Raw genomic sequence first — 23,221 nt, 5'->3', positions numbered from 1 at the left:
TTTTGAAGACTTTCAAAACAGAGAGAGAGTGTGTGTATGAGTGTGTGTTTTTCCCTTCTTATATATAAAACTTTCTGGTGGCATCTGACAGACACCTCACCATACCTGACTAAAACCACCTTTACCCAACTATTTACCAGAAAATACATTTAATGGGGGCGGTGTAGCACCAGTTACGTAACAAAACTGGAAGGTGCCCCCCTGCACAGAACATGGAGAAGGGCTGCCACCAGACTCACTCAGGCCAGATGCTGTGCTGAGGGCCCCCCCTGGAGCTCAGAGGCCCCACACCACAGGGCTGTGGAGGCCTTTGTCATGCCCCTGCGTAACATCCCAAACACCCCTCCTGAATTTACGCCATGCCCAGTTTTCCTCTTCTGGTTGTTCTGGTCTGCAGTAATAAATGAAATGAGCCTCTTTGATTGTCTTTCCGGAAAGATCGACAAAAACAAATTTTGCCTGTTTTCTAAGAGCCATGAGTATGTGTTGTTTCAGATGGAGAAGTACAGCAAGCACTTGGAAGTGTTGGTGGCTGAGAGAACCCAGGACCTGATGCTTGAGAAGCAGAAGACAGATCGCTTACTTTACAGTAAGTTCATAGAAATGGACTCGCTCATGGAACAATGGACATTCCTTGCTTAACACTGTGAACTGCAGTATGCTTTTTGGTGTCTTTTAATGAAACAAAGTGGCCTTTTGGTTTATCTGTTCGTTCATAACGTCCATGTGTTCAGCAGAAATCAATTGCAGGTCTGTCAAAATTTGAATTCCAGACTGAGTAACTAACCTATTTATCCTTCCAAGGTCTAAACCTTATGTACCTTTAAACTCAGTAACAATAGGACACGTTGGCCCATATTTATACTTTTTGATGCAAAACTGAGCAATCTGAGTTTTGTGTCAAAAAGTATAGCGCCGACTTACGTCATTCTGGAGTGCCATCTGGGTGTCAAATTTATGGAATCCTGCAATCCGGTACTAAGGGTGTGCTAGTCTCTGGTAAATTACATTAGCCAGGTGGGGGTGGTGGTATGGGGGAAAGGGGTTTTGCCTCAAAAAATTACGCTAGGCTGTTTAGAGGCAAAAAAATTCAATTAACCAGCCTAGTGTCATTTCCGGATGCAAAACCATCCATACTACATGATTCCTTACTTATAAAAGACAGGAGTCATACCCACCACCCCAATGGCCAGCACAGGGGACCAGTGTTCCCTGGGCATGGCCATTGCACCCAGTGCCATGTAGAGCGACCCATTTCAGAGCCTCCAATTGCACTTACATTTTTTTAAAAAATACTTTAAAATACTTAAGTGTCCCTCTGGTGTGGGTGTGAGTGTCCCTGGAGCTTGGGATGGGCACCTGTGAGCCCATTTCATGGTGTTTGACCATGGAAATGGGTCCACAGGTCCCCTAACGCCTGGTCTGACCCAGGCTTTAAATAATGGTGCTAAGCAGGCTTAGCACCATTATTTAGGCCCGCCTTCCACCCATGCACCTTTTTTGCACAGGAAGATAAATAAGGCTCTAGGGGCTTTGAGCCATTTTTTGGACGGGAACGCCTGCCTTGCATCTCATTGAGGCAAGGTGGCTTCACGCATCCAAAAAATGATGGTAACTCCAACATTTTGACGCTAGACAGGTCTAGCGTCAAAATATAAATATGGAGTTACGTTTGCGTCACAAATTGGTGTTAAAAAAATGACGCAATTTTGGCGCAAACAGAGTATAAATATGCCCCGTAATGTATAGCTCTTCGAAAAGGACATCATGCTTGCAACCACCTGCAAGATGCTGAGGTGGTGAGAAAGGCGACATAGAAGTGACCACAATCTCTTCCTATTTTTTTGTAAAATATGCTACTGCTCCTTCTTTTTCTACTTGCGACTGAAAAATAATCTGCTTCCTGTGAGTGCTTTGCAGAATGAACATTAAGAAATGCCTCCATTTCATAAATGTGTCCTTAAGTAAGGTGATATTCTAATGATATTTGTCCTATTTTACACATTATACTGACAGCGATCTGATGTTTTAATCTGTTTTAGGTCTCGCCTATACAGCATATGTGCTGTGCTGCGAGATGTATTGTGTACAGGTCTGTGGGCTGACAACCTGACCACAGTATGCCATTAGTTGTTTTCATTGCCACTCTCATTTCCAATCTTTTGATCGCTTAGCTCTCGTAGGCTTCCCTTCCTTTCTTGTGTCAGCTCCTCCCTTGAGCCTGGATCAAGTACATGTTTTGTTTCTGGTCTTTATTCCACACACTATGGCCCAAATTTAAGAAAAGTGGTGACGCAATATATGCAGCACCACTTTTCTGGCGCCCCTTAGCACTCCCCTAACCCCACCATGTGTGCGCCATATTTAACATACGGCGCACCATGGCACAGGTTAGGGACAATAGCATCATCGTTTTTTACGCTAATGTGGCGCAATGAGGCGCTTGGCCTTCTTAAATCTGGGCCTACATTTTTTTTATTTTATAAGCATTTCATTATTATTCCTGCATGTACATTGTGCTTCCTACTTTTAGCTCAGACATATGCCTTATTTATGCTGCTTTCATGCTATCTGCTGTCTCTATTTATGCTTTTGTTTCTCACACCTATCATTGTACTGTTGTACTCCACTTTACATTACTCCACTCAGAGGCATTCCAATCAACTGTATACCACTCTACTCTATTGTATGCCACTCCACTCTAAGCCACTCCATTCTACACCCCTCCAATCTATTTCACTCCACACCACTCCTCTCCAAGCCACGCTACTCCATGCTGCTCCACTCTACTCTGTGCCCCTCCACTCTACTCTACCCCACTCAACTTTGCACTTGCCACGATACAGCACTTTGTGACACACCACTCTAATTCACTCTTCTCAGTGCCACTCTATGCTATGCCACTGCACTCTTTGCCACTGCACTCTACATCATTCTACTCCACTCCACCCCACTATATGCCACTCTGCTCCACTGTACTCTATTCCACTCTATGCCACTCCACTCTAAACCGCTCTATTCCACTTCACTCTGCCATTCTTTATGCCACTCTACCCTATACCACTCCATTCTACTCTAGACCAATTATCTCCCATCTACACCAGTCTATTCCACCTTACGCCACTCTACACCACTCTGTCACTTTACGCCACTGCACTTTACTCAATGGCACTCTATGCCACTCTACTCTACACCACTCTACTCAACACAAGACCACTCTATGCCACTCTACACCATATTACTCCACTCTACACCACTCTACTCTGTCACTCTGCTTTATGCCATTCTACTCAACTCAATGCCACTAAACTCTACACCACTCTTCTCTATTCACTCCACTCCACTCTTGCACTCCAGCCACTGTACACCACTGTACTCTACACCACTCTAAATCACTCCAAGCTACTCCACGCCACTCTACTCCTTTCTACCCCACTCTATGCCATGCTACTGTACACCACTCCAATCTACTCTACGCCACTCTATGCCACTCCACTCTACTCCATGCAACTGTGCTCTATGCCACTCCACCCTGCTCTATGCCACTTCACTTTACACCACTCTACACCACTCTACTCTATGCTACTCCACTGTATGCTACTGCACTCTATGCCCCTCCACTCCACACAATGCCTCTCTATGCCACTTCACATTCCTCTACGCTATGCCACTCTACATTTGTATCTTCCACTCGACTCCACTGCACTTTGTGCCACTCTACTGTATGCCACTGTAACTCTGCATCACTCCACTCTACACCACACCACTCTACTGTTCATCACTTCATCCTACTCTGTGCCACTCCATCTCATGAGGCACCACTCTAATCCCCACCAGTTTAGTCTATTCCTCCCCACTTTGTACCCCTCCACTCTAGGTCAATCTATTCTACACCACTCTAGTCTACTCTACTCTATGTCACTGTACTCTATGCCATTCTACACTATGCTAGTCTACTCTATGCCACTCTACTGTATGTCACTCTAACCAACACCACTCCACTATATGCCACTCCACTGTTTGCCACTGTACTCTACACAACTCCACTTCTTTCTATGCTTCCGCACTCCACTTCACTCCATGCCACTCCACTCCACTGTCCACTATCCCACCTCCATCTACGCACACCATTAACTTTTAGCCATGATGAACAACAGCAAGTTAATAGCACTTGGCTAAAAGACACAAAGGTGAGACATATTATCTTTGGTAAGACTTGTTATTGTATTTCTCAAGTTTGGTTCAAAGCAATCAAATACATTTAATAAATCACATGTGAGAAAAACTGGCAAAAGAAAGGACAATTTGACAACTAACACTTGAACACTATTATAAATAGGCCTGGGCAGAACTTGTGGAGTTTTACTCTGTGAAATTCCACACAGTTCCATAAAAACTCTGCGAGGTTCCACAGAGTTCCATGAGTGGCAGAATGATGGTATGTACGCTGCTTGCACTGATTTTTAGCACCGCGAGCTTGTCCTCCACTCTAAAATCAGCATGAATGGCACCACATGGCGCCAAAGGGCACTGCTTTTTCCTGCTGCTTGAGTAGATTTTCCACTTGAGTGGCAGCTTTCTCAATGCAAGTGGAAACTTTCTCAACCCAAGCGGTAGTGACCTGCCATGATCGCCCTCGCTGAGAAATCACGCTGGGAGGCGTTCTCCCAAAAATCATTCTGGGTATGCAAATTCTGGCTCACTCTCACCAACTTAATGTTGGCAGGCCATGCACAAGAAAAAACCATACCACATAGCAGTTGGCAAAGTTTTGCCGGAACTCCACACTCCAAGCAGAACACAGAGTGTGCAAAACTCTGCAAACTCCACCGGCAGAATGGAATTTTAGAGCGCAGCTAATTATAAACTGTGATGGGTGGGCATATGCATGCAATACTGAAAGTACAGCTGTGGTAGGTGGACTTGTCATAGGGGTCCTACACTGAGCTACGTTTATGGCACAGGTGTGATGCCTTGCAAAGGAATTTTGGGTGCCTGCCTGCTCTTTCAAAGCAGATCAATATGCAAAAATATAGAGTTGTCTATTATTTCTTTGATCAGATTATGCCTCGTTGGGACCAAAATAACATCTACTGTGCTAACAGTCTAATGGCCAATATGTAGATCATTACAGGAGTGTGGGGAACAATTAAATAACCTGGAGCCACATCCTGAAACAATACACAAGGTGCAAACCACTTCATATGGAGCCTTAAACAAGGGGAAATCAACACATGTGGATTGCAACTGACTATGAATAATCACCAGACCCCTTCCTCAGCATTCATCCTAAACTTAGGCCTCCATAGGGAGCAATTAAATCTTGCTCCGCTGCCTACAGCCTTTGGTCATAGTAGCTGAAGGTGAGTAGTTTTGTCCCTCCCTGGTTGTGCTTATCATTGCTAGGATTATCCTGCCTTATTTTCATCGATCTGAATCATGCCCTCCGAGATCCAAGGCACACTTCTGTGGCCTGCCAGAAGACAAGGCTGTTACCAAGGCACAGTAGCCAGGGTGGTTTGCCCTGGGCCCTGCTCTTTCCGGGACCCGCACTGCAAGTGCTATATAAATGTATATTTCACAAAACCAGCCCTACATTGCTTTTCTGATACATTCATTAAGAGTCAGATAAGGTCAGTCAAAATAGTAGCAACTAGGATGGCAAATCAAACCACAGCAAGGATGGAAAATCTCGGTTCAATGTACCATACATGGATCCCCTGATGGTGTAGCAAAAGCTAAAGGTTGCTATAGGATAGGGCAAAGCAGGGGGTATCATTGAACTCTGTCAACATCCAGGAGCCAAGGGCAGTTTGCATACACATGGCCAGTGATGTCTTATTGCATTGTGAGAGTATTCAGCTTATCAGTCTTGCGCTTACCTACTAATACTCTGTATGACATCAGGTTCCAATCATGCTTCCGGGCATGTTCAAATGAGGATTCTCTACAAGAATAGAAGATTTCCATCTTTCACTTCATAAAAGGGAGTTATCATCAGAGGAAAATGCTTCACAACTGCCTGCTTAGCACATTTCCTCCTGCCCAGCACTCCTTTGAGTCCTCTGGTCGTGTGCTTTATTTCTCCTCTATTTTGCCATATTTTTGTCCTGTGCCCTGGTTTCTTGTCCGGTTCGATCACCTTTTAGTCTGTCTTGGTTCTCTCCTAATTATTTTACTTTACCGTTCTCCAACTGCTGTTTTGGGCCTCTGCTTTTTCAATCCTTGAAGGCCATCGGTCTCTTCACCATCTTGTACAGAAATACTTCCTCTTTATCATCATCATTATGTCCATTCGCAATTCCTGAGAGACTTGTGACACCTCAGATTATTGTTCTGGAACCGTAACATTTGGACTGCCCTTGCCTTTCTAATTTGTGTTACCTTCCCAGATGGTACTATTGAGAGCCTGTAGCATGACATGCATTGGCCCAGACACATATCATCGGGCCACAGCTAGTTTTTGCACTCTTTTGTCCTACTGCTGTGCTCACAACTTTGTATGCCCACACACACATTTCTCTCCTCTCACGGTGGTGCCATATTATCTCTGATGTATGACACACTGCAAAGGCAAAATATTTGCAACACCTGCACATAAAAGTGCATGGAGACTGTGGAGTGTACTGTGATGATGCCATTATGCCAGCACCGTGATGCGCTGCACCTGCATGCTTGTTCAACTGCGAATTAATATTCTGGAGGATGGCTTTTGTCCAGCATTAGTGAACATCTAACTCAGTATCTATGTACACACACTGGGGCATTCATGTTTTGTTTAGTATCGCTCCCAGCAGTTTGTTGCATTAATTTACTGCTCTTTCTAATAGACAAAGGGCCGAATTTAAGAAAAGCGGTTCTGAATACAGTGTATTAATGACAAGGCACACCATGTAAGCAGTAGGAACAATAGCTTCCAAAATGTTGATGCTATTGTAGTGCTTTGCTCTATAGCGTCAAAAACTTTGATGCTAGTGGAGCAAAGTGCAAGGAGGCCCATTGATTACAATGGGTGCACCCTTTTAATCCCTATGCCAAAAATGGCACAATGAAATCTTGTAGATTTTATTCCACCATTTTTGCGGGCCTCCTTGCGCCAGAACACCCCCTTTGCATATACTATGCATGGCACATGCATAATGTGGTGCAAAGAGTTACAAAGTGGCGTAATGAATGTTGTGCGCCACTTTGTAAATATAGCGGGGAAAAAGCCACCTCAGCATAAAAAAATTATGCTAAGGCGCCCCTAAAGTGGCGCAAGGGGCTCTTAAATCTGCCCTAAAGTCTTTGGTTGCTACTGAGTCACACTCTTCCAGTGTCTTATCATGTAAATTTCATGTCTTCAACTTCTGGGAGTACTCTTTTGTTTCCTTATTTTCTGCCCTTGTTTTCATAAAGCTTTTACTTTCTGTCATATCCCGTCATATTCTCAATCATACCTTTTTTAATCGTGTACATGTTTACATTATTCAGTCTCCTTTCATAGGACCTATCAGTTAAACTCGAGAACTATTTATGATCCCAAGTATCAAACCTTGTTTCAGCACCATGAAGGTTAATTTTAATAGCACATTAATTAAAACCAACGCAAATGTAAACGCCAAATAAAAAGAAAAAAAACTAAAAGTCATTAATACAATGGACACGTTAAATGCAAACACACACTAAAATCAGTCGTTAAAATCAATTGAATCAATACGAGCAGGGGACAGATTCAAAGTGCTTTGAAAAAAAATCACAGTTGTTTGCACTGTCCACTATTCTTGCATGCTAAAATGCAAAATTGTCTTCTAGCCAGAAGCGTGCTAGTTCGCCTAATGAATAATGAATAAGTGTTGTACCCTACGCAACTGGGCCTATGCTATAAAAGTTGTATTTGCATTAGAGCCCACTTTCTTGCTAGCAAGTAAACTTATAGTATCACCGTGGTCATTAAAGACTTTTTGAGTATGAAACTCAAGGTTAAACGTCAGACAACACTATAAAATTATACCACAATGATTAGATTCTAAGTACAAATTAAAAATATGCAAATCATCTATGTAGCTGTCATTAAACCTGTGTTAACCGTCATTAGCCCGAATTTGCTAAAATGCCCAATAGAACTGTGGAATTTGTATAGTCGCAGGCTGAAGTATTTTAAAGGTATAAGCACAAGGCCTGCACTTTAAGCTGTATCACATGAAGGACAAATTAAGGCATTAAGAGCAGCTTTCTAACTTGCATTAGGAAATTAGTGGCCCCGCAAGCGAACTGAATATCGTGACCATTTAAAAACGCCAGGACAGGAGACAGACGTATTAACCTGAAGCGCCCTTAGTATGGTGCATATCAGCTGCTGTCTCAGGTGACAGACCATCTGGCAGATACAAAAAGTGAAGTACACTTTCTTCCAGGAGGCCACACAGGCGACAGTTCGAGTCTGGCCAAGTTTGCTTCCAATTCAGAACCTGATCCTTCAAAGGGAAAGCGCCCATACGAAATAAAAGAAGAGTGTTGAACGGGAGCAGGTATATGGTCGACAAGATATGGTTGTGGGCACCAGGATGTGTAGGACTGGAGAATGGTCCAGCCATGCCTCTTTCCGGCCAGGAGTGTTTTGTTTGATGCCCAAGAATGCAGTTTTGACGTCTTATTAGTAATTTTTTTGAATGAAGTAAAATCTATTTGTGAACCCCATATACTGGTCAACTTTAGATTGGCTAGTGCTCCTTGAATTACTGATGGCCAAGTTTGTTTTGTTTGGACGTAGACTCCATCTCCAACCAGCACTGCACAGCCAATGAATCTGTCAATGCCAATCTGAGCTTCCTGCAGATTTTTTAATATTGCTCCCATCATGCGCTTGTGAGGTGCGAACGGGGAGAGGGAAAATATGTTTTAACAGAGCAGACTGAAGCTAGTTTAGAGTGGATCCGTCTTTCCTTTTCAATAGCTCTGAACCGTAGATGAGAGACGGGAACATTTTACCCTTGTTTACCTGAAGCAGGTAGTTCTGAGATGTGCTTCTAAGCTTCTTCTGCAATAAGCCGATTGCAAAGCATCATTTCAAAGCTGAGGCTCTCCTATGGAGTGGATGATCCTTGTACCATAGCCTTGCATCTAAAACCACTCCCAGATATTTATAGGTTTTAACCTGCTCCAACTGGTTTCCGGACAGTTTCCCCCTAAATATGTTGTGGAGAACATCCAAGCTTGCTATAAAACGGATGACTTTTGTTTTTTTGTAATTGGGTTCCAGTCCAGAGATTTAGTGTACATGGCCAGTTTGGTTATTAAACACTGTAAGCTGCTCAGAGTCTGACTTGGTAGCCCTCTATCATTTGCAGATTGTAGGCAACTCACTGGTTCCCCATCTAGTTTGGGTGGATCACTCACAACGTTGGACAAGAATGCAGCTAAATCTGCTGTATAGATGTTAAATAAAAATAGCGCAAGGACAATAAATGTAGATTGCCATCTTCCGGGTAAGCTTGTCACCCTTGATGATTTTGACCTGCACCCAGGTGTCGGAGTGCAGATTCAACACAACCTCCAACAACTTGGATGGAACTCCTTGCCTGGCCATCTTAGCCAACAACAGATGTCTCGGGACCCTATTTAATTCTGCTTTCAGTTCCACAAAGCAGGCATAAAGATCGGTACAATTGTTTATGGCTTTTTCAGCAAGAAGAGTTACTGCTAGGAGATTGATCCTGCCCTGAACCCTGACTGAGTTTAGGGATCATATTTTCGGCTGACTCCCAGGCTTCCAGATCTCTTAATAAATTGGAGGCAAAGATTTTGGCCACTACCTCTATAAGAGTGATTTGTTGATGATTCTCAGGATCAGACCTGGTGCCCGATTTAAAAATGGGTTCTAGATGCTGCCTCTCCAAGATGAAGGAAAGGAATTGGTGGAAAATGCCAGGTTGAAGAGGGGCATAAAATAGCTGGCCCAAAACTTTTGATTGTGTTTAAACACGGCATTAGGAATGCTGTTTGGGCCAGTGACCCCATTCGATCTCAATTTCGTGAGTCAATAGTACATGAAAATTGGCCAGCAATGCACCTTCAATAGCAATTGACGAGGGCGCTGCTACAGTACAATCACTGATGGCTGTGACGAATGCAATGTCATTTTAGCTGCTAGGGACCCCAAATGTATAGCAGTGACATGAGTTATCCTATCCACTTAAAATATGCCTTCTGTATGATGGGAGAACCTACTGTTTGCCAGTGGATTTATATCAGCCCAGGACTTGCTGTTGTTCCATCTGGATGACAGGAGGAGCTTCAACCATACACTGGCCAAGTATGACTGTTTTGCAGACCAGACTGCCTTCTTGTAAGTTAGCCTTAGGTTAGCCTTAGGTTTGCAACTTTGGCCCATAATTATACTTTTTGATTCAAAACTGCGCTGAAGCAGTTTTGAGTCAAAAAGCTTAATGCCGGCTAACGCCATCTCTTAGCGCCGCTCGGGCGTCAAATTTATACTTTGACGCACGGCGGCGCAAACCACTGGTGTGAATCATATTTGTTTTACTCAAGCCAATGCGTCACGTCGTAAAGAAAAACAACCTTAACGCGTCGAAAATGACTTTGATCCAGATTACGACATCGCAAACCGGATAGGCGCCATTTTTTAACGTAATTGTGTCAAAAAGCCGAGCAAACACCTCAAAATGTGCAAAGGAGAGCCAAAATGGATACCAGAAGCTTTGAGACACCCCAGGAAGATGACAACCGACCAGGAACCAGCCAGGAGGACCCACACAAGACCCAGGAGAGGTAGAAGAAGAAAAGGAAGTGTGGTTCAGTGCAGAGGAGCAGGAAATACTGGTGAAAGAGGTGACAGAACACCAGCACCAACTTTTTGTCACCTCTAAATTGCCAATTAGTGGGAGAGAGGCAATTAGGCAACAAATTGTTGACAAGATAAACAGTGTGGCAGAAGTACGGAGAACAGTCATCGAGTGCAAGAAACACTGGCATGACTGCAAGCACAGGACCAAGGAAAAGATGGCCAGGAACACTAAGGCAGCTCTGCAGACTGGAGGTGGGAGTAAAGCACCGCAGGAGGCCATGCACCACATGGAGGAGATTGATGCAGCCTAAATCCCTGAGGAGATCGTCACAGGGATTCAAGGACTGGACAGCACAGACTACCAGGAGACAACACAGATGCAGGGTAAGTGGAATGGGGAACTAAAATGCCTATTTGTAAACTGTAAGCATGGGGAGCGGGACATACCTACTACACAATGCATGGAAGTCATGATATTCAGGGAGTGAGATGGGCAAAGGGGCATGGCACTGAGGCATGGGCTGTGCAGGGCAAACCTGGGGCACAGTACTACACTACACCAACAACCTTTGCATTGGGGTATGCTGCCATGCCAAGGATGATGTAAAGGTAAAGCCAGTCCAGGAGGGTAGGGTACAACGTAAAACTGGCCTGCAGTCACACGAAAGCTGGTATTCTCCCTACATGAACTAGGGCTCAATTAACAGTCTCAGGCCATATCAGCAAGTGGAATTTAACATTGACAACAGTTGTCACTACCACCTATGCTGTGCGTGCAGGTCAAGTAGCTAATGCCAGTTACATACCCATGGACAAACACACCCAAATTAGAGGGTTCAGGAAGACAACGTTATTAATCCCCTTTAATCAATAAAAATGTGCTAAATCTGTCAAATGTGAATGTCGCTACAAACATCAACCATTGTCATAAACATTATGAGGTACACAGCAGTAATACTCATGCTGCATATGTCAGGGTCCACCCTGTGCCTAGGTCACATTAGCTGCAATGACACCATGCAACATCCCAACTGTTATACTGCTCAGACAACAGCATTGAGGGGGAGGACATATGTTACCGGCTAGTGAAATACACCCACACAGTCAGACGAGGAAATGGAACACTGCTAGGATCATCACTGCAATCCAATGTAGCACACATTCCCCAACATCAACATTACACACTACCAATGCTGACATCTGTAGTGTACAATGCCAATGCTATACATAGTATGTGCTAGGTCTCAGCAACATATAGCTGGATCTGAAATATCAGAGACTGGGGCAGTTCCACATTGTTAAGTGTGGTGCAAGTGCCATCAGAACACCCACAGCCAGTGCAAGGCCACAACATGAGAATGGAAGTAGACAGAGGGTTGAGTAGGACCAGAAGGTGGCAGAACCTACACCTAGAGGATGTGACGCACACAATTCCCCAAACTGCCCACACTACATGTGACATGCAGGTGGGGCATAGACCTGGGAGAATGCTTATATTAAAGACAGGAACAATGAACAGGAACCAATATCACAATGTGCAACTAACATGAAGTCAGGCACGTAACATTACAAATGCCACAACACAGACACACTAATCGTACTATATCTCATTGCAGAGGATGATGGCTCTCCTGTGGATATGCATGTCCTGGACTTCCCTGATTACATGGATGACGAGCTGACAAACATCAGCCAGCAGACCTTCCAAGATGTCCTTGGAACCCTCCGGACCCCACCTTCAGTTGCAAGGAGGAGCACAGATACAGCAGCCATCACAGAGGACCCACCACCACAATTGTACGACCTGCCAGCTCCAACCCAGCTGAGGACTCTGACGACACTGGCACCAGCTTTGAGAGGACTGTAGTTGGAGTACAGCGGGAGCTGGCCAAGGAGGTGCAGGTGGGGATGCAAAATATGGCAGCCAGCCTAGAGGGGGTGCGTTCATGTATGATGTAAACTGCAGAACAGGCAGCAGCCATGCAAGAGCGAACATCAATCTTGCAAGAACTTCAACAAAGTGTGAAGGAAATCAGTACAGCAGTAAGAGAGCTGACACAACACCTCCAACAACAAACCTTCAATGCATGCACAAATGCAATATAGACCCCCTCATGGCCGACCTGGCTGCCTACCACAGTGATGTAGCTGCTATCCTTAAGAACCAGCAGCTCCTCCTTTCTGCAGTACCGCCCTTAATAGCCCCACAGTTGGCAGTCACCGAGATTCCTGACTCCACGTCTTCAAACACTGAAGTGTGTGTTGCCCCTTCAAACCCACCACCACCAAGGGCAGAGGAGTCAATACAACAGCCCTGAAATATTGTGGGCTGATAACTATGCACTGTGGTCTGGATTATATCATCATCTGCCCTTCCTGAGGGCTAATTCTGAGATAAATAGAAACATTACAGTATAATGCTGTGTTGGACAGATTAAGGGGGTTATTACAACTTTGGAGGAGGTGTTAATCCGTCCCAAAAGTGACAGTAAAGTGACGGATATACCACCAGCTGTATTACGAGTTCCATAGGATATAATGGACTCGTAAGACGGCTGGTGGTATATCTGTCACTTTACCGTCACTTTTGGGACAGATTAACACCTCCTCCAAAGTTGTAATAACCCCTAAGTCTTCTTCAAGGGATGTCTAAGCAGAAAATCATTGTCTTCAAATTTTCCTTCCAGACAATCTTTACGTATGTGACATTTGACTCAAATTTTTCATCACACACACCATACAGCAGGAATGGATGTGTATGAGTATACGTACAAATAAGTAACCTGGCTGTACAATATAACAAATAACAGGTGTGAGTTATGTATACAATACTACATGAGATTATACCATCACTCACTTTATCAGGGTTCACATGAACATCAGGCTGCAGGCAGACATAACACAGTGTCCTCAATTCCATATCTGGTCTCAAAGTATGTCGGATTGAAAACATACATCTAAACTTAACAACACATTGGGAACCATAGTAACCTTGAGTGGTGGGTGCAATGGATGGCAGATTCCTAGCGAAGTAGCTTTGGTGTAGCTGCCAATGTGACAGCTCAGTTGGGATGTGGATGCAGGATGGAACACAAATGCAAATACTAAATTGACACTGTTCACCCATGCCAAGGCCCTGATCCCCAAGCATATGACACATACTGTAAAGGAGTACCTATGTATTTATTAAAATGTAAAAATAGGATGCTAAAACTAGGGGAAACACCTTAACTAACCTAACCTATCCTAACTACACATTACCCACAACTGGCCCTAACTGCCCTAACCTAAACTTACTTATCACATTTAACTAAACACTCTAAACATCAACCTCTCACCCCCCCCTTATATGACGGGACACATGGAGGACAACATATATTAACGAAAAACACATAGGGGGTCATTCCGACCCTGGCGGTTGGTGTTAAAGCGGCGTCCAACCCGCCAACAGGCAGGCGGTCAAAAAAATGGAATTCAGACCCTGGCGGGAACCGCCAACACAGCCCGCCACTTTAACACTCCGACCGCCACGGCGGGGCAAACAAACAGCGCGGCGGTCACCGCCAACAGACAGGCGGCAGACAATGTACCGCCCACCCTATCACGACCCACCAATCCGCCACCTTTTCCGGGGCGGGAGCCCCGCCGATAAAAACACGGCGGAAACAGATTACGAACGGGAAAACGCTCACCTCTATACACTCCACGAGGAATCTGGACAGCATGGAACCCGAATCAAACATCCTACCAGCGATTGTCTACCTGCTCCTCTACCAGGAGCACGAACGCCGCCGCAGGAGACAACGGTGAGTACTGCACCTACGACACAGGCGAGGGGGAGGAGAAAAGATTACGGGCACACACATACGCAACACCCCCCCCCCCCCAAATCCCCACACACCAATGCAGAGCAACAAGTCAGATTTACAACCCCCAAACCCCCCGGAATAATTCAAAGACAAAATAAAATGATCATTAAAATAGAAGTATATTAAAGCATATTTGAACTTAAGTGAAATATTAGATTATTAAAACAAATAAATCACAACATGAAGAATATGAACATAGTCCAAAAGTCCGGCACATATTGGCTACATGCCATTGTCCGTGGGCCAATGTGCATGGGCAAGGCCCACACACGAAACCCGATTCCATTGGAGCGAACACTGGTGGGGCATCAGATAATAAAACCACAGGCACCTCAGGGGGAAGGGAAGGGGGGGCACCTCAGCCACATGAGTACACGACGCCAGATCCACGAGGGGCCTCCATGCCCACTGTACCATCCTGGGGAGTGCAAAGCCACAGTCTCACAAGTCTCTACAGTGGGTGGATTGGCCACTGTACCATCCTGGGGAGTGCAAAGCCACAGTCTCACAAGTCTTTTCAGTGGGTGGATTGCCCACTGTACCATCCTGGGGAGTGCAAAGCCACAGTCCATCTGGTGGATTACGGACTCCACTGGTTATGGAGGAGGCATGGTGCCCAGAGTGCTTCGTGAAGCCCTGCCCGACACAGATCCGGCCCTGACAATGGGCCAGCGGTGCTTGAGATGAAGGCCCCAGCGGAGCGGTGCTTGAGATGAAGGCCCCAGCGGAGCGGTGCTTGAGAGGAAGGGCCCAGCGGAGCGGTGCTTGACAGGAAGGGCCCAGCGGAGCGGTGCTTGAGAGGAAGGGCCCAGCGGAGCGGTGCTTGACAGGAAGGGCCCAGCGGAGCGGTGCAGAGACGGCGGGGCCCAGCGGAGCGGTGCTTGAGATGAAGGGCCCAGCGGAGCGGTGCTTGAGATGAAGGGCCCAGCGGAGCGGTGCTTGACAGGAAGGGCCCAGCGGAGCGGTGCTTGAGATGAAGGGCCCAGCGGAGCGGTGCTTGAAAGGAAGGCCCCAGCGGAGCGGTGCTTGACAGGAAGGGCCCAGCGGAGCAGTGCCTGACAGGAGACGGCGGGGCCCAGTGGAGCGGTGCTTCTCATGGCGGGGCCCTGTTCAGCGGTTCTTCTCACGGCGGGGCCCTGTTCAGCGGTTCTTCTCACGGCGGGGCCCAGCGGAGCGGTGCCTCTCACGGCGGGCCCTGTTCAGCGGTTCTTCTCACGGCGGTGCCCATCGGAGCGGTGCTTCTCACGGCGGGGCCCTGTTCAGCAGTTCTTCTCACGGCGGGGCCCTGTTCAGCGGTTCTTCTCACGGCGGGGCCCTGTTCAGCGGTTCGTCTCACGGCGGGGCCCAGCGGAGCGGTGCTTCTCACGGCGGGGCCCTGTTCAGCGGTTCTTCTCACGGCGGGGCCCTGTTCAGCGGTTCTTCTCACGGCGGGGCCCAGCGGAGCGGTGCCTCTCAAGGCGGGGCCCTGTTCAGCGGTTCTTCTCATGGCGGGGCCCAGCGGAGCGGTGCTTCTCACGGCGGGGCCCTGTTCAGCGGTTCTTCTCACGGCGGGGCCCTGTTCAGCGGTTCTTCTCACGGCGGGGCCCTGTTCAGCGGTTCTTCTCACGGCGGGGCCCAGCGGAGCGGTGCCTCTCACGGCGGGGCCCTGTTCAGCGGTTCTTCTCACGGCGGGGCCCAGCGGAGTGGTGCTTCTCACGGCGGGGCCCTGTTCAGCGGTTCTTCTCACGGCGGGGCCCTGTTCAGCAGTTCTTCTCACGACGGGGCCCAGCGGAGCGGTGCCTCTCACGGCGGGGCCCTGTTCAGCAGTTCTTCTCACGGCGGGGCCCTGTTCAGTGGTTCTTCTCACGGCGGGGCCCTGTTCAGCGGTTCTTCTCACGGCGGGGCCCAGCGGAGCGGTGCCTCTCACGGCGGGGCCCTGTTCAGCGGTTCTTCTCACGGCGGGGCCCTGTTCAGCGGTGCTTGTCTTGTGTTCCTAGGGAACCAGATCTGGGCAATCATTCCCGCTCAGCCGCCATCCGACCTATCGCTTGCGGGCCCTCCTGTGTTGGACTCCTGGGCCCGTGGGTGTCCTCCGTCACACCCCAAATGGGGCTGGTGGGGCCCTCCTGGGCAGCTCGCCTGCTGCCTGACTTCTTCGCCCTGCTGCTCTTGCCCTCCTTGGACGAATCTCTGGGGCCCTTGCCTCCCTTGGAAGTATCTCTGGGGCCCTTGCCCTCCTTGGACGAATCTCTGGGGCCCTTGCCTCCCTTGGAAGTATCTCTGGGGCCCTTGCCCTCCTTGGAAGAATCTCTGGGGCTCTTGCCTCCCTTTGAAGGATCTCTGGGGCTCTTGCCCTCCTTGGAAGAATCTCTGGGGCCCTTGCCTCCCTTGGTGGATGGGCCAGGTGACGGTGCAAGGCTGGTGTCCTTGGGGGCAGCCGTCTCAGGCCTGTGGCGCCGGCCCTTCACTTTTTTGCTTCTTTTCCCAGGGGGTGGGCTGGCTGTCCCCTTGCTGCTGGCCGATGTTCCTGCCCTAGGAGCTGGTGGACTCCAATAGCCCTGAACGATGGTCCTAGTAGGTGCAGGGCTTGTGGTGGCTGAGGTGCTGGTTGGACTCTTACGGGATGGAGGGGGTGGGTCAGTTGTTGGAAATAGGTCAAGGTTGGAAAGGAAAATCAATTTCGAAAGACAGGGACGGGTAGTTTTAGTGGGTATGGGAGTGGAGGAAGAGGATGTGGTTGTAGGAGAGTCAAGTGTGCTGTCTTTGGGTGCAGGTGCTTGTGACGGAGGCTGTCGTGAGGTGGATGGCTGTTGGGTGGGTGGCTGCCTGCGTTTGTGTGGTTTGGAAGAGGGGGTGACAGACACACTGGGAGAGGACACAGGGGACGTGTAAATGGTAGTGGGGGTGGTGACTGCACGTGTAAGGACTGTTCTGGTGGGTGTGGTGGTGATGGACGTACTGGCTGATGGTGGTGTGTGTGAGTGGAGACGTCACAGGGAGGGGGGAGGGAGACGAGGACGAGGGGGACACAGTGGAGGCAGTGGGTGTTGCTGTGTCTGCATGTGGATGTTGCTTGGGTGAATGCTTGTGTGATCTGTGGTGCTTATGTCTGGATGAGCTGCCCTTGGGTGTTGATGTGTGTGCAGGCTGGTCTGTAGGTGTGTCTGGGATAGGCAGAGGAACAGGGGAGTGGGACTGGGTTGAGGAAGTTGGAGGGGGGAGGCTAGACACAGGGACAATTGCTGCCGTCAGTGCTGAGGCCAGAGCGTTGAACGATCGCTGATGGGCAGCCTGACCCGAATGAATGCCCTCCAGGTATGCATTGCTCCGATGCACGTCCCTTTCCACCCCCTGGATGGCATTCAAAAGGGTAGACTGCCCAACAATGAGAGTCTGGAGGACGTCAATGACCTCCTCACTGAGGGCAGCAGGGGTAACTGGGGCAGGACCTGAGGTGCCAGGGGTGAAGGAGATGGCCGGCTTCCTGGCCGAGTGGGCACGGGGCGAAAGCTGAGGGGCTGCTGGGAGGGCGGAGCTGGTGCGCTGGGTCACCTCATCCACACCACCCCATGGCACCCCAAAGACACCCCAGGTTCTCAGACGCAGAACTCAGGGTCATGGTGGAGGAAATAGTTTGGGTAGAGCCCCAGCTCTTCGGGACACAGGTGCAGAACACCACCATTGCCAGGAAGATGGAGCTATGGCAAAGAATAGTGGACAGGGTCAACGCTGTGGGACAGCATCCACAAAATCGGGACGACATCAGGAAGCGGTGGAACGACCTACGGGGGAAGGTGCGTTCCATGGTATCCAGGCACAACATCGCGGTGCAGCGGACTGGCGGCGGACCCCCACCTCAACCCCCAGAATTTACAACATGGGAGGAACAGGTCTTGAACATCCTGCATCCTGAGGGCCTCGCAGGAGTAGGCGGAGGAATGGACTCTGGTAAGTCTCATCTTCACTACTTCATCCCCCCCACCCCACCAGCATGCCAACTCATACCCCCACCCTCCCCCCACCACCATCACACATCCTCATTGCTAATGTCTCACCATCACAACCCACCCATCCCAACACCAAACCCTGCATGCCACCACTAACCATCGACAGCCATCACCTAAGCATGCCCACTGCACATACCCATCTCCCCCACAAACCGCCATCACAACAGCCCCCACAAAGGAATGCCAGCACTGGGGTACACGGGCACCCGCCCATTGCACGCTATGGCACACACAGAAGCAATAACCATACTCTTATACCCCTGCAGGACCCGAACGCCACCACACCGCCCAGGAGGGTCCAGAAATGTCCATCCCACCCCCAGAAGAGGGCCCCAGTGATGACAGCAGCTCTGTCTCCCTGGCCCCAGATGACCAGCCCGGCCCATCGGGGACCTCGGGACAGTCGGTTCCCCTCAGACAGCCACAGGCTACAGCAGACCTACCTCCCTCTGGGAACACCAGCACAGCACCCACCCAGCGGACCCATGCCTCTGTCTCCAGGACACGTCAATCAGCGGTGTGTCCACCACTACAGGGCACCCAGGTTAACCCACCACCCCAACAACAACAGGGACCTGGGGGCAGTGGTAGTGGGCACACGGTCCAGGGGACAGAGGCCCAGGGAAACAGGGGAACTGGGAGGGCTGCTGTGCGACAGGGGGGGGGACAGGCCCAGGGAACCCACTCTCCACGAGGCCCTCTCCTCCATCATGGGAGCATACCACCACTCCCAGGAGACGATGGCGACGGTCCTGGCCAGGTTCCAGGAGATCCAGGTACTGCAGGAGGAACAGTTTATGGGGTTCAGGGAAGAACTGAGAAACATTAGTTCCACAATGGGCACCATCGTTGTGGCTCTCAACCAGATTGTCACCACATTGCGGGACCATGTGGCACCACAAAGGGCCCCTGTCACTAGCATGGACCAGGAACAGGCTACCACCTCCGCCGGCGCTAGTGGACAGGAGGGCCCGACACAGCAACAACCGGCCACCAGAACCCCACCTCCTGCAGAAGAAGAACCACCCCGCAAGCGGGGCCTGAGATCTAGGAAGAAGACAGAGTAGGATGTCAAGACCCCCGCCAGGAAAGGATACCCCCTGATGTCATCCCACTGTCCCACATTGTCACCCTGTCCAACCTTAAACTGCCCCTGCTCCACCTTCCACAGGCATATGGACAATGCGCCTGTGAGACTGAGAATCTGGACTCTGCCATGGACATTCCTCCACCATCACCCATCACCGATTTTCAACCATGTCCCAAAATTTAGCACTTTAATAAACACACTTATTGCACACAAATAATCTGGAGTCTGCCTGTTTTTTTGAAAATATGTATTAGACATAAACGTGCCAAAATGACCAGTTACATTGTGATGACAACATACAACTGTCACACAGCTGTAGTCCATGGGCAAACAAAGCAGAGGGGGCCACATCTCTGAAATTGGAAGGGAAAGTCACAACTCTGTTAGCATACACTGGGTGAAAAGGACAGACAGTAGAGAGGCAGGAGACTGTAAGTAAATGTAAAATGCCAGTGTTGATTCTTACCTGTGTGTTATTGAAAATACTGCTGTATCACTGTGTCCCTGTTGTCTGTGTCGTCCTCTTCGTCTTCCTCCTCTTCACTCTCCGCAGGCTCCACAGCTGCTACAACACCACCATCTGGACCATCCTCCTGCAGAAAAGGCACCTGGCGTCGCAATGCCAGGTTGTGAAGCATACAGCAGGCCACGATGATCTGGCACACCTTCTTTGGTGAGTACATTAGGGATCCACCTGTCATATGCAGGCACCTAAACCTGGCCTTCAGGAGGCCGAAGGTTCTTTCTATAATCCTCCTAGTTCGCCCATGGGCCTCATTGTAGCATTCCTCTGCCCTTGTCCTGGGATTCCTCACTAGGGTCAGTAACCACGACAGGTTGGGGTAACCTGAGTCACCAATTAGCCACACACGGTGTCTCTGTAGTTGTTCCATCACATAAGGGATGCTGCTATTTCGCATGATGTACGTGTCATGCACTGGCCCAGGGAACTTGGCATTTACATGGGAGATGTACTGGTCAGCCAAACAGACCACCTGGACATTCATGGAATGATAACTTTTTCTGTTCCTGTACACCTGTTCACTTTCACTGGGGGGTACCAAAGCCACATGTGTCCCATCAATGGCACCAATGATGTTGGGGATATGTCCAAAGGCATAGAAATCACCCTTCACTGTAGGCAAATCCCCCACCTCAGGGAAAACGATGTATCTCCGCATGTGTTTGAGCAGGGCAGACAACACTCTGGACAACACCTTGGAAAACATAGGCTGAGACATCCCTGATGAAATGGCCACTGTTGTTTGAAATGACCCACTTGCTAAGAAATGGAGTACTGACAGCACCTGTACTAGAGGGGGGATCCCTGTGGGTTGGCGGATGGGTGACATCAGGTCTGCCTCCAGCTGGGCACACAGTTCATGTATAGTGGCTCGGTCAAGCCTGTATGTCAGAATGACATGTCGTTCCTCCATTGTCGACAGGTCCACCAGTGGTCTGTACACGGGAACATTCCTCCATCTCCTCGCAAGTCTCAGCGGACGGTGCCTAGGAAGGACAACAGCGAGCACAGAGTCAATCAACCCACAGGTAAGTTCCCACAGCTTGCACAGTACACGATTCTCTATGCATTGAATGGCTTGTATGAGTGTCGATGCAAGGCCTAGGCATGTGTGACGCAGTAGAAATTAAGCCATGTGGGCCCTTGAAATGGCGGATGCCTGACCTGTGAAGTGCGACAATGGGATGTGAGGTCAATGCGCTGGCGTGGCACACCGTGGCGGTAGGCGGTCGAAGACCGCGGCGCAAAGCGCATTGTTTAACATTGAACCCTATGCGTTTCAGGAGCCAATGACGAAGTGCGCCGGCGGTCGCGGGACGCACCGCCGCAGTACGCACCGCTGCGGACGTGACCCCCATTTTCTATCTGCTTAATCACTCGAGACCTGATCATCCACAGGAGAGGACCTATACTGCAAATGCTGCTGTGACCTCGGTCTGGAAGATACAATGGCTGCTGCGACTGGGGAAAGGACCCCTGCCTTCACTTCTGAAGAATTGGAGAAACTCGTGGATGGGGTCCTCCCCCAGTATGCGCTACTCTACGGTCCTCCAGACCAACAGGTAAGTACACTGGGAGCATGCTTTGGGGGCAATGCCTGTGTTGAGTCGGGTGGATGAAAGATGGTGGGGAGGGGAGCGATTGAGGCATGCATGAAACGACGGATGAGAGCATGTGCCACATGGCAAGGGTGGGGATGGGGGGCCACTCACATCGAGCATGCAGAAAATTATAATAATGTTATTTCTCCCCCTGTACATGTCACATAGGTCAGCGCCCATCAGAAAATCGACATTTGGCGTGCCATCGCCAAGGACGTCCGGACCTGGGGGTCCACAACAGACGGGGCACCCACTGCCGCAAGAGGTGGGAGGACATCCGCCGCGGGAGCAGGAAGACCGCGGAGGCTCTGCTGGGGATGGCCTCCCAACGTAGGAGGGGTGCCACTCGTCAATTGACCCCCCTGATGTCTCGGATCCTGGCGGTGGCCTACCCAGATTTGGATGGGCGCGTGAGGACATCACAGCAGACACAAGGGGGTGAGTACCAGCACATTCTGCTATCTTAGCGCGCAGTGGAGGTGTCTGGGTGGGGGAGGAGGGCTGTGAGTATCCCTAGGCCAGGGCGATTTCTGTAGGCTAGGCCCCTCCGTAAGGCATGGCCCTGTGCCCCCGCCCCCACCTCTGTAGGGTGCCAAGTACAGCTATCCATGGCCCTGTCTCACCTATGTGTGCAGTTGTCGTCCATAGGCTTGTAGGCTAAGTCCCAATGATTGAGTAGTGTACCCCAAGTGCGCGGCGTAGTGCAGGGGGCTTCTGTGTCTGTCCTCTCCGCCAACTGTGTTGCCAATGGATGCACTCAACATGTCTTCATTTCCCCCCCCCTTTTTTGCTGCTCTTCCTGTTCATGTGTGCATTAGCATCATCAGGCGGAGGAGAAGTGGCATCGGAGCACGAGGGAACTGCATCTCACATGGCCCTGGAGGGCCATGCAACCGACTCGGAGTTCACCAGTGAGACGGAGGGCGAGGGGAGCTCCACAACGGGGACACGTGGAGACATCAGCGACACAGACACGTCCTCGGAAGGGAGCTCCCTTGTGCTGGCGGCAACATCCGTGCCCACCGCAACAACAGGTACAGCCGCCACCCAGCGCACCAGCTCCTCCCTCCCAGCAGCCCCTCTGCGATCGCCCCGTGCCCGCTCGCACACGAAGGCGGGCATCTCCTTCGCCCCAGGCACCTCAGGCCCTGCCCCAGTTACCCCTGCTGCCCTCAGTGAGGAGGTCATTGACCTCCTCAGGACGCTCATTGTTGGGCAGTCTACCCTTTTGAATGCCATCCAGGGGGTAGAAAGGGAGGTGCACCGGAGCAATGTATACCTGGAGGGTATTCATTCGGGTCAGGCTGCCCATCAGCGATCGTTCAACGCTCTGGCCTCAGCACTGACGGCAGCCATTGTCCCTGTT

General features: G+C 49.6%; 1 protein-coding gene across 1 annotated transcript in view; it reads left to right on the top strand.

Moving 5' to 3' along the window:
* The window catches only part of LOC138295562 (atrial natriuretic peptide receptor 1-like), a 219,037-nt gene that overhangs the window by 44,190 nt on the left and 151,626 nt on the right, over positions 1-23,221 (top strand). Inside the window, exon 3 of the mRNA XM_069233935.1 lies at positions 496-589. Within this exon, the coding sequence (XP_069090036.1) occupies positions 496-589 (94 nt within the window). The remainder of the gene's footprint in view (positions 1-495; positions 590-23,221) is intronic.

The sequence above is a fragment of the Pleurodeles waltl genome, chromosome 1_2, assembly GCF_031143425.1.
Source record: "Pleurodeles waltl isolate 20211129_DDA chromosome 1_2, aPleWal1.hap1.20221129, whole genome shotgun sequence".
In the NCBI taxonomy this organism is placed as follows: domain Eukaryota; kingdom Metazoa; phylum Chordata; class Amphibia; order Caudata; family Salamandridae; genus Pleurodeles; species Pleurodeles waltl.
The sequence above is the reverse complement of the archived record's forward strand: the minus strand, read 5'-3'. Positions and strand labels throughout refer to the sequence as shown.